Source organism: Neofelis nebulosa, chromosome 13 (assembly GCF_028018385.1).
Source record: "Neofelis nebulosa isolate mNeoNeb1 chromosome 13, mNeoNeb1.pri, whole genome shotgun sequence".
Taxonomy (NCBI): domain Eukaryota; kingdom Metazoa; phylum Chordata; class Mammalia; order Carnivora; family Felidae; genus Neofelis; species Neofelis nebulosa.
In genome coordinates, this window is record NC_080794.1 from 4,093,165 (window position 1) to 4,106,333 (window position 13,169).

The 13,169-nt window shown below is 58.5% G+C and overlaps 1 protein-coding gene across 4 annotated transcripts in view; it reads right to left on the reverse strand.

Annotated features, from left to right (window-relative positions):
* PCNX2 (pecanex 2) overlaps nt 1-13,169 on the reverse strand; it is a 303,842-nt gene that overhangs the window by 4,974 nt on the left and 285,699 nt on the right. For all 4 annotated transcript variants that reach the window (XM_058696163.1, XM_058696164.1, XM_058696165.1 and 1 more), the window contains exons 29-32: nt 9,751-9,895; nt 9,013-9,243; nt 8,208-8,482; nt 7,175-7,359 (exon numbers count right to left, since the gene is read on the reverse strand). In XM_058696163.1, the coding sequence (XP_058552146.1) occupies nt 7,175-7,359; nt 8,208-8,482; nt 9,013-9,243; nt 9,751-9,895 (836 nt within the window). The remainder of the gene's footprint in view (nt 1-7,174; nt 7,360-8,207; nt 8,483-9,012; nt 9,244-9,750; nt 9,896-13,169) is intronic.

Here is a 13,169-nt window from a genome sequence, read left to right on the forward strand (position 1 = left end):
TAGTGAGTGCGGGGCACATGGGGGGCAGGGGGGCAGCAGACGCAGTGTGGCGGGCTGGGGACAGGGGTCAGTCCTCTGGGAGTCTGGCAAGGACCGGGATTGGGACACTCATCTGAAAACCGAGAGGCAGGGCCCAGGGGAAGGAGCGGCTGGGTCCCCGGTTACGGGAATCGAGCCTTGGGCACCGTAAAACAAGATCCCTGTCCTTAGAATTTGGTTCACATTCACCCTTCCGACCGTTCCATCACTGCCACTTGGCTAAGCTGCTCTGTCGTGCCCTTCCAGGGAGTCAGGCCCTCCACCTCGACCCCCGGGGCCTCCCTCTGCACAGTGCTCAGCCCACGGGTGGTAACTGTTTGCTCTATGGTGTGCACGGCACTGGCCGCCATCCTCCCCACCCCCCTAAAGGGACGACGGCTGTGCTGTTCCCACAGGCTCAGCACACAGCACGCTGACTGGCAGTAAGGGACGGCAGGGACCCTCCCGTAGGAATGACCTCAGACCGAGACCCTAGAGTGTCGTAAATCCCTGATGAGGAACAGAGTTGGCCCCGGAAAGTTTCGAGTGGGGACACGGCTTCTTGACCTCGGCCATTAGAACCATTGGAGAAGCTTAGAGAATACTTTGCCCTAGAGGCTGAGACCCCCGGATGTGCCCCTGCAGGCAGGCTGGGCCCTCACCGTGTGCTGGAAGGTGGCCTCTGGGGTGGGGCACTGGGGCAGGGACTTTCCGAGCCAAGGACAGAGATCTGGGCGTGGGAATCCCCTCCCCTTGACCGGCGGACAGCCTTTAACGTCCGCTGGCTGGGCAGGCTCCCTTTCTGGCAGCCCTGGTCTCCTCTCGTGTGGGCACAGGAGTTTGATTCGCCTGGGGGGAGACGGGGAGGCCAGAGAGGGCTGTGGCTGCGATGAAACCCAGGGTCTCCGCGGCAGCACAGTGGGGCAGGGTGGGGGGCGCCGGCCTGCTGGAAGGGCGGGCAGGTGGCTTCGTCAGGGCACCACCGGCTGCAGCAGGTCCGGGCTCCCCAGGGCAGGGCCGGCCGGCCAGCTGGGGCTGCCCCTTCCCACCAGGGGCTCCTTCTCGGGGCCTTCTGTCCCTGGGACCCCAGGGGCCGGTATACACAGGGCCTCGGGAATGGAGAACGTCCCCTGACCCTGCCCGAGTCAGAAACCCTCCCCAAGTGCCCATGCCGTCCGCACCCGCCAAGGGGCGGGTGGGCGTAAGGGGTCCCGGTCTTTGGAGGGCCAGCTGGGTGTGGCTGTCCTGTCACCCCGCGGACACCTGTGGGCACTGCTGTTCATCGGGTGCCAAGGGTCCGCGGCACGGAGCCTCAGGAAGCCCTCACCTCCCTGGTCCTCCGAGGCCTGGGGCTCCAGCACGCCGCTTACGAGGTGGGGCGTGTTTCTACCTGCCGAGGGACGGGGAGATCAGAGACGACGGTCCCGTCCTTGTACTTCACACAGAGGGTGAGCAGGTGCAGAGAATGTCAGCACAAGATGGCAGATGTCCCTGTATGGCTTCAACCACAGTAGTAGTAAAAACAAGGTGACGTTTACCTTTTCCAGGGGGCAGGAGGGAGAGGCGTCTGTGTCCTGAGTGTGGGGGAGGCAACCTGTCCCTCTCGCGTACCCACTTTGGGCCTCTCTAGATTTCTCTCAGGGGACCTGCACGCCAGCCTGCCTCCAGATTATTCCCCTGCTGTGCTGAGGAGCTCCTGGGGGTCCCAGATGCTACTTTCAAGGACACCGTCTCACACGCCGCATCCCTTCGAGTGCAGTTGTGGCTTCCATCCCCACCCTGTGACACCCCCCTCCCAGAATGGACGCTTTGCTCACGCCACCGCCTGTGAAGCTCCCAGGTGAACATTAGGAAAGGAGGACTCACCCCGGGAGCCCTCACACGAGGCAGAACCCTGGGCAGCTGCCAAGGGGAGGGTGGGGACGCTGGGCAGTTTCTGCATCAGCCAGAGCTTGGAGGGGGGCGAGGGCCGGAGGGGTGGCCCCTGCCATCTCCTGTCTGGGACTCACGACCCCCAGCTTCCCTCAGCTCCCGGGCCCCCTTGGGGACGCCAACCCGAATGGTTGGAGGAGGTAACCTCTCTGCAGAACTCGAGCTCTTCGGTGAACCAGCTGGGGCTCCTACTGCCTCCCAAGAGACATCCCGGATGCTCTAGGGGTGGGCGGTAGCCCGCAGGGGACCCAGGGGGTGGTCCTCGGCTGCCCTCTGGGGTCCCCCTTCTTCCCAGGACTGTGCCAGTTTGGTGTGGGCAGGGCCCTGTCCCCAAGGCATCACCGGGAGAGTGTCCACCAGGAGAGGTTTCCCGGAGAACTTTCTGAAGGTGCAGAGCCGGGCCCTGGTGGGATTCTGGCAGGGGGCTTGGGGCACCCGGGACAAGCCAGCAGGGTGAGCGGCTCTTGGCGCCAGTGCTCGCGGCTGTGACGGACAGACGCCAGCTACCGCTGAGGTCCCACTTGGGAATGTGACCCAGCGTCTGGCCCTAAAGGGAGGCCTCGGTGCGAATGGCCGAACTCAGCTTTCAGAGCTTGGGGGCAACCATCCGCTCGTTCAACCAGTGACCGCTGAGCACAGGGCCACCACAGACCTGAGCGGCCACCTAGCCTGGCACTTTAGAGGGGCCTCACCCAGGCGCTCCTGCGGCCACACCTCCCCCCACAGGGCCAGGAAATCCGGGACAGGCCGAGCCCCCACACGCTCCTGCGGGGCCCTGTGCTGGGCGCCTGGCACTCGGGAGTCTCCACCCAGACCCAGAGCCTGCTCAGACCACAGCCCCAGGCGCCCTGCTTCCCGGGCTGGACGGCGGGCCTTCCTGCCGCTGTCAGCAGGGTACAGATGGGGTACAGACACGCAGACTAGGAGGCCTACACACATGCACGAGGGCCCCTCGCTGGGGGAGATGGGGCGGGGGCCATCTGTCCGTCCCCTGCAGAAGTTAGGGCCGGCCACACCCAGCACCCACTGCGCTGTGCTGTCGCAGGCCGGGGACAGTGGACAGCTCCCGGTCCCTGATGCAGTGGTGGCAGGGCAGAGTGGGGGTGGTGCTGTGTGACCGGCCTGCTGGGGCCTCTCTGGCAGGCCGCATTCGATGAGAGGCTGGGCGAGTGAGCGGGGGACCCGCGACGTGGGGACAAGCATGTTGGAGCTGGAAGAAGCAGGAGCGCAGAGGCCCTGAAGGGGAGCCTGCGTGACGAGGGTCAGCGAGGAGGCCCGGGGACCAGGGCAACGTGAGCCGGCCAGAGGGCAGAAAGTAGGTATCAGGGAGATGGTCCGTCACGGGGAGCCATGCAGGCCAGGCGAGGGCAGAAGTGTGCCCCCCAGATCCACACACTCAAGTCCTAACGCCTAGCACCTCAGAATGTGACCTTACTTGGGAATAGGGCGGTTACAGGTGTAATTTGTCCCATGAGGTCATACCGGGGGGCCTTCCTCCCGCGGGACTGGCGTCCTCAAAGAGAGGGGGGATTCGGACGCAGACCCGGGAGGTGTCCCGGGGAGAGCACCACGTGCAGACGGAGGCAGAGAGAGGGGGTGATGTGTCTACAAGGTAAGGAACGCCAAAGCCAGCCAGCAGACCCCAGAAGCTGGGAGAGGCCTGGCGTACATCCTCCCACAGCCCTCGGGAGGAAGCAGACCTCCCGGCACCTTGATCGCCTTGATCACCGGCTTCCAGCATCCCGAACTGGGACACAACCGTTTCTGTGGGGCAAGCCATTTCGTGCGTGGTACTTTGTGACAGCTGCCCTGGCAAAGGGCTCCAGCTTTGCCGCTGGTGGGAAGGGAGGCCATGACACCGAGATTCAGCCGAAGAATGCCTTGACCCGCCTTAAGTTCAAAGGACACCGCTCTGGCTGCCAGGAGTCATCAGGGCTGCGGGAAGGGCCAAAGAGAGCAAGAGAGAAGTGCCTCGTGTGTGTGAGGTGGGGTGGAGAAGGGAGGGGAGGGGAGGGGCGGGCTGGCCCATCCTCCCTGCTCTGGGTCCTCTGACCCCCTGCAGCGGGGCAGTGACTCCTCCTCTGTAGGCATGTCAGCACGGGTTCCCCCCTGTGCCCCCACCCCCAAGTGGGGACATAAAGGAAGCCCGGCTGGCTGCTTGGGGAGGAACGGAGTGTCAGCTTTGCCTGCTCGTGGGTCACAAGGGAGACCAGGTGTGAGAGGAGACTCGCCAGCCAGGGGACAGGACAAACTCAGGGCAGGGACGTGGCCAGCAGCACAGATGGAGGGCTGGGGCAGGTGCAGGCCGGCGGCCCCATCGGCTCGTGCCCGGGCTTGGGGACGAGGGCAGCACTTGATGAGGTGACACAGCACCCCAGGGCCAGAGGGCAGGGACCGTGCCCGGTGGTTAGAGTGGCGGCTTCTGGGTCTGAGTCCCAGCTGCGTGACTCTGGGCAGTGATGTGACTTCATGCCCCGTCCCCTCAGCTGCAAGGTGAGTATGGGGAGGGGCTCTCTCTTTGGGTCATGGTGACACTAGTGAATTTGCACTTGGAAAGCACACAGGTGAGGGTCGGGCACAACGATTGTTATTAAGATCTGTCACCGCAGCAGGGATGTCCTGATACACCCGGGGCGGGCGGCTTCAAAGCCGCTGGGGCCTGGCGATGGGCCCCCTCAGGCCCCTGAACAGGAGGACCGCTGGTCTGGGAGCCTGAGGCAGCCTCGGGGGGCGGGGGGCGGGGGGCGGGGTGGGGGGCTGATAGTCATGAGGGCTGGGAGCCCAGGCACCTTGGAGAGCATGGAAAGCCAGGAGTGACCTTGGCAGGAGCAGGTTTGAGAAGAAATAAGGAAAACAACAGCTGGTTTGGCCTCTGGAAGATCCTGCTGTAGTATCTGCCCCCAAAGTCTGTATTTGCTCCCCGGTGCTGGCCTCTGGCTGTAAATGGGAAGAAAGAACATTCACGACCCATAGCATCTGGGCTGTGAGGAGAGGGAGGAACTCTAGCCTCTGCCGGGCCCAGCACAGCGGGCACCCTTTTACTCCTTATGAAGAGGAGGAGTCTCACTGGGTCCGAGGCTCGTCCAGCACACCCAGCCTTCCTCCCGCCAGATCCCCCGGCCCCAGACTTTCTCCACTGCAGACGAGCCACCTGGACAAACACGCAGCCTCTTCTCCATGTGGAAGCCACCTTGCACGTTCCCATCTGGAAAATCACTTCGTGATCTTGAACCTTAACATTCCTCATTCAGTAACAACAAGGGTCAACCAAGTAGTAAGAAAGTCCCAGCCTGAGAGCGAGCCACATACTGAGGCCTCGGGCCGGGCCCGGGCACCGCTCACTCCGTGTTCAGGGAGGATGGCTTCAGTCAAGGGGCAGGGGGTTCTGCCCCCTCTGAGCAGCTAAGGCCAGCCACTCTGCCTATCCACCCATCTCCCTCTCTCTCCCCACCTTCTTCCTTCCCATCTTCTACTTTCCATCTCTCAGGCTTATCCATCTGTCATCTATCAGTCATCTCTCCCCCCGCCCCTCCCTATGTATGTGTATTTTTTTTTAAGTTTACTTATTTAGAGAAAGAGAGAGAGCGCACAAACAGGGGAGGGGCAGAGAGAGAGAGGGTGAGAGAGAATCCCAAGCAGGCGCCTAACCATCAGTGCAGAGCCCAAAGCAGGGCTTGAACTCATGAACCCTGAGATCACGATCTGAGCTGAAATCAAGAGCTGGACGCTTAACTGACTGAGACACTCAGGTGTCCCTCCCTATATGTATTATACTATTTTCTTTCTTTTCTTTCTTTCTTTCTTTCTTTCTTTCTTTCTTTCTTTCTTTCTTTCTTTCTTTCTTTCTTTCTCTTTCTTTCCTTCCTTCCTTCCTTCCTTCTTTCTTTCTTTCTTTCTTTCTCTTTATTTCCTTCCTTCTTTCTTTTTATTTCTTTCTTTCTTTCTTTCTTTCTTTCTTTCTTTCTTTCTTTCTCCTTCATTCCTTCCTATCATCTATCTTTCTATCATCTGTCTATCTACCTACCGCTTGCCTGTGTTTATGTAAACCCTCACTGTTTCGGTCAAATCCTCAGCCTTGCTTGGGGCACTTCCAGGAGGCAGGGACCGTCCCTGGCTAACTCCCTCCGTACAGAGCTGGCCTGTGGGACACGCACAGAGAGATGTTTAGCGAAGGCTTGTGGATGGTAAGGAAGCCCCAAGGCCAAAAGGTGAAACAGCTTAACAGGTTGCGAAGGGCAAAGCCAAGCACCCATGTGTGGGCAGGAGCTAGGATGCAGCAGCTGCCCGTCCTGAAGCCACCTGGCGTGTCCTCTCGAGCCCTCGGTGCCGCCTCTCCTACCCTCTCCCCAGGGGAGCGGGCTTCAGAACCTCATCCACCTGGGTGAGCCTCACTAGGTGGGCATCAGTTGCAAAGCGATTCTAAACTTTAAACTCTCCCCAGGCATGGACCAGTGCACCTCGTCCATCAGGTCTGCTGGCACCCTTTTCCGCCTCGTTTCTTGTCCTCTGAAATGGCAGGTGTACGTGGTGGGGGGGGGGGGGGGGGTGGGGGGGTGGGGGGGGTGGAGGCAGGAACCAGAGAGAAGCAGGAAACGGGGGGCAGGAGGCCTGTCTGTGCACCCCACAGATGCAGAGAGGAATGAGGGTCCACCCCCGGAAGGAGGCACGTGCCAGCCTGGATCGGTAGCTACAGCACAGCCACACACAGTAGGCACACGATCCGATGGCCACCAAGTGAGTAAGAGGGGGGACAGACGGACAGACAGATGGCTGGCTAAGTTTAATAGGATACGGATAAAGGATAAAAGTTGAGTTCTAATAGGGGCGTCTGGGTGGCTCCGTCGGTTAAGCATCCAACTCTCGATTTCAGCTCAGGTCATGATCTCACGGTTTGTGAGTTCGAGCCCCTTGTTGGGCTCTTGCTGACAGTGCGAAACCTGTTTGGGATTCCCTCCCTCCCTCTCTCTCTGCCCCTCCCCAACTTGTGTGCTCTCTCAAAATAAATAAATGAACTTAAAAAAAAAAAAAAAGCTGAGTCTACCAGAGGTTTTCCTGAGTAGAACCTTCAAGAGTCAGTAAATTTAGGGCATCCTGTGGCCCAATCCTGATTTTTTCTTTTTGTAAGAAGGAGTTCTCCAAGGCTAGAATGACAGCATAACCCGTGGTGTCGGTCACGGGGACCAGAGGAGCCTTGATCAGTAACCGTGAGGCCCGCTGCACCCACCTGTCCTCTGTGTCCCTTCGTGTGGTGACCAGTGGTGGGTCCCATCTTTTCTGGGCTGCTCCGTGCTGCTCTCCTGGCTCTCGCCGCCTGGAGCATGGCCGCCTCCCGCAGACGGGGCAGCCCTCCCATCCACGTCTTCGATGTTGCCTGTACCATGCTGGCCGGCGTTACAGCCCTTCCGCATCCTGTCAGGGGAGAGGGACTTCAAGGGCCCTCACCAGACATTTCTACCCGCCCCCCCGCCCAGTGCCCCACCACACCCCTGTGGAAATCAGGATTAAAAAAGACCACACTCTACAGGTGAGCAGCACACTTGGGATGCAGGGGGGCGGGGGAGGGGTCTGCTCCCCAGATGCCAGTGCCTGAGAAATGAATGACACATCGGGATCCACATGCTGCAGACTTGACCTTCTGAAAGAACCCTGGGCTTCGAGGCCTGAGATCTGGAGCTCTGCCATTCTTGGGCCAAACCGCCTAGAATTCATCCCAGCTAACCAGAGACATTATCCCAAGCAGAAAGGCTTATTGGTTGGAAGCCGTGTGCTGGGGGAGTTCAGGCCCCGGCCCCGTAACAGATGTACAACAGCTACTCCTGCAGACCCATAACCCGTGCCACTCTGCGCGAGCGCCGTGCATGAGTGCTGTGCCTGAACGTTGTTTACGAACGCTGTGTACAAATGCTCTGCGTGATCGCCGTGCACGAACACTGCGCGCGAACGCCGTGCGCGAACCCTGTGCACGAACGCGGTTTATGAACGCTGTGACGAATGCCCTGCACAAACGCTGTGCGTGAACGCCGTGCACGAACGCCAGCCAGACCTCAGCAAGTGCGAGGGACACAGATTCTCATCTGCGTGAGGTTTCCCTGATTCGTCATCCGAGACTGCTCAGGGAAACAAATGATCTGTTAGGCCACACGGGAATAGCGGTTTTAATCACACAACAGTGTAACTCTAACCAGAAGTGGGGGAGCTCTCCCCGCGCGCACCCCCCCCCCAACGTCTGGATGAAGGCCTTGGTGGTAAAGACCTACCTTAACCACTTGGTTCGGAACCACGTCCTGATGCCGTCCAAAGTGACGGGGCCGCTCCAGACGCTCTGCAGCTGCCTGTGGGTCCCTAGATAGGACGTGGTTAGTGGGGAGACGTACATGGGGTACCCCAGGGGCTGGTCACAGGAGGAGTTAATCAAGTTTCGGAGGACCTGCTTGTTGTTCTGGATGCTTCCGCGCTCCGGGTTGCGGTTGCGAAGGAATATGAGCTCTTGCTGCTGCCCGGCCCAGAGGCCGCGGACACATTCTTTGTTAACCTGCAGGCGGGGGAAGGAACGGAGATAAAAGCAGATGGTGGCATGCGTTTTCAGTCTGTTGATTTTAACCTACGGAGAGCGACCAGGGCTATGGGTCTGAGTATCTGTGACCACAGGACTTTGGCCTAAAGCTGTTTTCGCAGTCAAGCTGGAGCCGCGGGCAGTCCTGTAAGATGGGTATGATGCCACTTTCATGGGGAAACAGGGCGAATAAGAAAGCTGTTGCTTTGGTCCAGTGGTTCAAAGCTATACGAAGAAAAGAAACACTGGTAAGAAAGCCCCCAGGTCCAGGGATAGGTTATTACAGAAAGTTCTGGAACTTTGGTGAACTGGAAAAGTGTTTAAAAACAAGGCAGATCCTGACCCTCATCTACACGCGTGTCTAACAGGACTCCTCACCAAAGCCCTTGTGGACACACTGGTTCTCACAGGCTCAAGGTACCCTGGCCCCTTTGCCCACCTCCGCTGCTCCAAGACTGTGTCACTGAGACGTGAATGCTGGTGCCAGCCGGGAGGTAGGGCCACTGTACCTTGATCACCTTGAAGCTCAGGAAGGTCCGGTGGAGCATGATGACCTTGTACTCGTCAGTGCCCTCGTCCACCACGTGACGCAGGGTGAGCAGCTCCTCCTTGTTGGACAGCACAGCGCCCCTCCAGGCCGGGTCGCCCTCGTGGCAGATCACGACTTTCTTCTCGAAGGACTGGATGGCCTCATAGAGGACCCCTGGGTCTTCATATTCATCGGGGCAAGTGAACTGGTCCTGCGGGGGGAAAGAGGTCCATGTGCAGGCTCGGGGAAGACCAGCGAGCTGATCCGTGGGTGAGTGACCACATGGCGACTCGGCCGGTGACCCAAAGGGCCAAGTCCACTCCGCGTGGACTCTCTTCCCACACTCCTTCCGAATCCCGACGGGGTAGAGGACACGTCCTTGTCCCATTGTCCTAACCGCTGGAAGGTGCCTAGGGAAACAGCTTTCAGCCTTGGTTTCTCTGCCTTTGCAATACAGTTTGGGTACTTCTGAGATGTCATTTTCGGTGGCCAGCTCCCCTTCTCTGTCCCAGCGGGACATCACCACCCCCAGCAGCTCTTGCAGACCAATCACCACCGCTGAGGTCAAGAATATCTGGACGGCTTCGACGCTTAGTTACACGCCTGCTCACAAACGTCATGCCAAGAAAAGGGACCATGTTTTTGAAAAAGGCTTTTCCCCCCATCATGTTTCAGGCTTATCCTTTTATAAAAAATGGATTGTTGTTTTGGTTTTTACCTGGTGAAGCTTCAGGGACATCCTGATGGCCGGGGCGACAACTTTATGCAGAAGGTCCATGTCGGCAAATACCCACTCGTCTCGCGCTGTTATTCTAAAGTCACCTTTGAAGAGGGTGTGAAGGCCATACAGGAAAGAGTCCAGGCTGAAAAGCAAAGTCCAAATTACTGTTTGTTCCCACTGAACAGTGTTCAGAAACCTGTCGCGTTGAGCAAGGTCCAAGCCTCCCGTCTGTCACGCCAAGAAGGACCTTCCAGCCTTTAAAAGCCTGAGCAGCCCAGAGTGTACCACTGCCCGGCCAGAGCCTGCGCCCAGACCCTCACCCCCACCCCGACATCCGGGGTCATGGTCAGCCTCAGTAGCTGTGGGAGCCACCCCAAGCCACTCGTGCTTGATGTCTGAGTGTGACGGTGGAGGCCGTGGTCACCGCGAGCCCCCACATGCAGGTGCTCTATTCCAGGAGGCCCAGCGGTGACCTTCTCGGGGGGGTGACTGACAGGGCCACCTGGGGACCATTCTCCTTCGCGTTTCCCAAGGTCTCCTCCAGGTTAGGTCACTCATAATAAAAACTGGATTCTACCACAGGACGCAGAGAAAACAACGACACCCGTCGTTATCCCGAATCGGTCATTTGGATTGTCTGAGCACTTCCGTTCCCCAGGCACGCCCTTTTGTGACTGGCTGCTGGAAATGGAACACAGGGGAGGGTTAGAATGAACGGCCAAAGGGTTTTTCAGGATCATCCAGGTTTTCACGTTTCTGAGCTTTTCCTCCTCTGCTTCCATTTCCTGCACATAATTGAGCATTGCCTGGACCCAGAACACATGGCTTGCCCAAGGGAAATCTTTCATGGTCTGGGTCCTTTACGTCTTGGATGAACGTCAGGAACCCGGGTTTGGGAGAGGCGACGGATCCCACATAATGGGGACAGGAAGAGGTGTTCTTCCTCTCTCCTTTATTTCCACTCATATCCTCCCTCACAGCCACCCCGAACGACCCTGGCCTCTCACATCCCTGAGAGGTAGTTACGAGGCAAGTACAAGAAACAGCAGTCCTGATAGGGCTGAACTGGGACAGAATGAGCAGGAGAATGTGTGAGAAGGAAAATCTCTGAGGATGGCCGCTCATAAGGATTTAATGAGTTGGCTCACTGAGCAAGACTTTTGATTCAACGCAGCACATTAGACCTGCACGTCAGGGAAATAGTTCCACTGATTGCTATTTTAGCATTTCGTTGCAAAATGTACCGCTCGCATTAATTTCCTTCTGGAACCCTCTTGAGAGGGACGCCGTGGCTTCGAGTCAGAGCAGACTGTGGGAAACGGAAGCAGCCAGGGTCTAGGCAGGTGGGGGCTTGGGGTGCTGTGGCTTGGAGGAGCCCAGAACCTTCCAGAAAGAGTTCCAGGAGGCAAGCCTTCCCGAAAGGCTCTCCCTTCACAGAACAAAGACTTCCCGGGGCTGTGGGCTCAGTGACCACCTGGGAGGCACCAAGGGGGGAGGCACAGGACAGCAGGGCCTACGAGCTCAAGTTTTACAATGACGAGTACTCTCTGCTGTCAGCTGCAAACTGCCGAAAAAGGCCCCCGTCACCAGATGAGAGCTAAGCCCTGCAAAGGAACAGCTAGATGGCAGAACACGGGTGGGTTTTATCCCGGAAAGGCTGCCTACACACCCAGGAAGAGAAAACACTCCTCCAGACGCAGGGATGGGGGTGGCGGCAAAGGAAGATTACAGGGCTCGCCCAAACACCCAGAGCAGCGTCTGCAGAGAAAAGAGCAGAGGAAGGAGTTCAAGGCGCCAGCATCTTGTTTCCCGGAGCATGTACATGGCAGCCACAGGCTGCTTACTTATCAGGACGGAAAGCGGGAAGGCCCCCAACAACAGATGCTTTACTCGTCATTTCTCTTTTTGGAGAAAAATGACACTGTGGCACGTAAGGCTGTTCTTTTCCAGTGATTCTCAATGCAGAAGGCAAAGCCTGAACCGGCATTTCCCCGGATTGGGGGGTATTATCCCTCGCACCTTAAAGGTAAAGGCATCCTAAAAGAAAGGTGTTTCATTACCTGCCTTTTATCCTCCAGAGACTGAAGGGGAGGGAGGCAGAGGGATGTAACGAGCCGGGGGAGGGCTTTCGGGGGAGGGGGCAGAGAGCGCGAGGTCTCCAGGAGGCCTGCAGCATGTTTCTGATTTGGACCGTCATAGGGCTTTGTCTTTTTCAGATTCCGCTGAGAGATGACGAGCCCCCGCCCCCCCCCCCCCCCCGCCAGGCCAACAGCTGGAGTAGACAGTCAGTCAAGGTTGACCTTCATGGGGATAAACAGCCACCCTCACCCCCATCCCCCTGTGGTCCTCCCCCCCCCCCCCCCAACCTGGGATCATCCTGTCCTGTCACAGAATCTGTTGGCCGGGCAATCGCCAGCGCGGGGGTTGCTGTGTCCAGCTGTGTGGGGTGAGGCCGGGGACAGGTCAGAACAGGTTCCAGAAGAAACCTGACACGTGTATGGCCGTGTGTTAAAGACGTGAACCCACACGCACACAACCAAGGCCGTGGTGCCAACATAAAGCACCAGCTTCCGTGGCCCTAAAGACTTGCTAAAATCTCAATAGAAACCCCACTAGAAAAATATTATTCCTTCTCACGACGGCGAGTAGCTGGTACCTGAGCGCATCTTCTTTTTAATGGAAAAGACCTGTATATGTGGCTGAGGTTGTAACAGCATACCTCTCGACCCGAGAGCAAACGTCTGGTCCTGCCCCTGCACCTGACTCCATCAGAGGGGCCGGGTCTGCACCGCTTCCCGCTTGGCCCTGAGCCACTCTCCGGCAGGGCTCGATCCCCGCTCCGCAGGGCGGGCACTAGAGTAACGAGCTCGCCGTCTTCACTACGTGTGCATTCATGCACGTGTGCGTGCCAACGTGCGCGGATGTCCCAGCCTCTGCCTCACAGGGACTCTGCCATCCCAGCAGACGCCGGCGACCGCAAGGCTGGGTCTCCGTGATCTTCCGCTCGTCCAAACTCCTGTTGTCCTCGCTGCTGATACTCTACCTCACGCCGGGCCCAAGGCTCACGCTTTAAGTGGTCCGGCCCATTTCAGCATCCTCCACCATCGCCTTACAAGGACAATTTGAGGATGGCCAGTTGAAGCAAAGGCTGTTTGTTTGCACCGTCTTGGAACTCGGCTTTTGTTATTCACAGAGGCATCCACTTGGCTCTGCTCTAGCCCGAGGTTCCTTTATCCTCCCCTCTAAGCCCCACTTTTGCTCACACTGACTGGACCAGCCCCGCTCTCACCTGCACCCTCGCTCACTGGTTCTCAACTGCCGGCAATCTGGGCCCCTGGGGGACATCTGGAGACGTCCTCGTGTGTTACAACCGGGTCGGGGGTGCTGGCGTGCTGTGGTGTCTCGTGGGAAGAAGT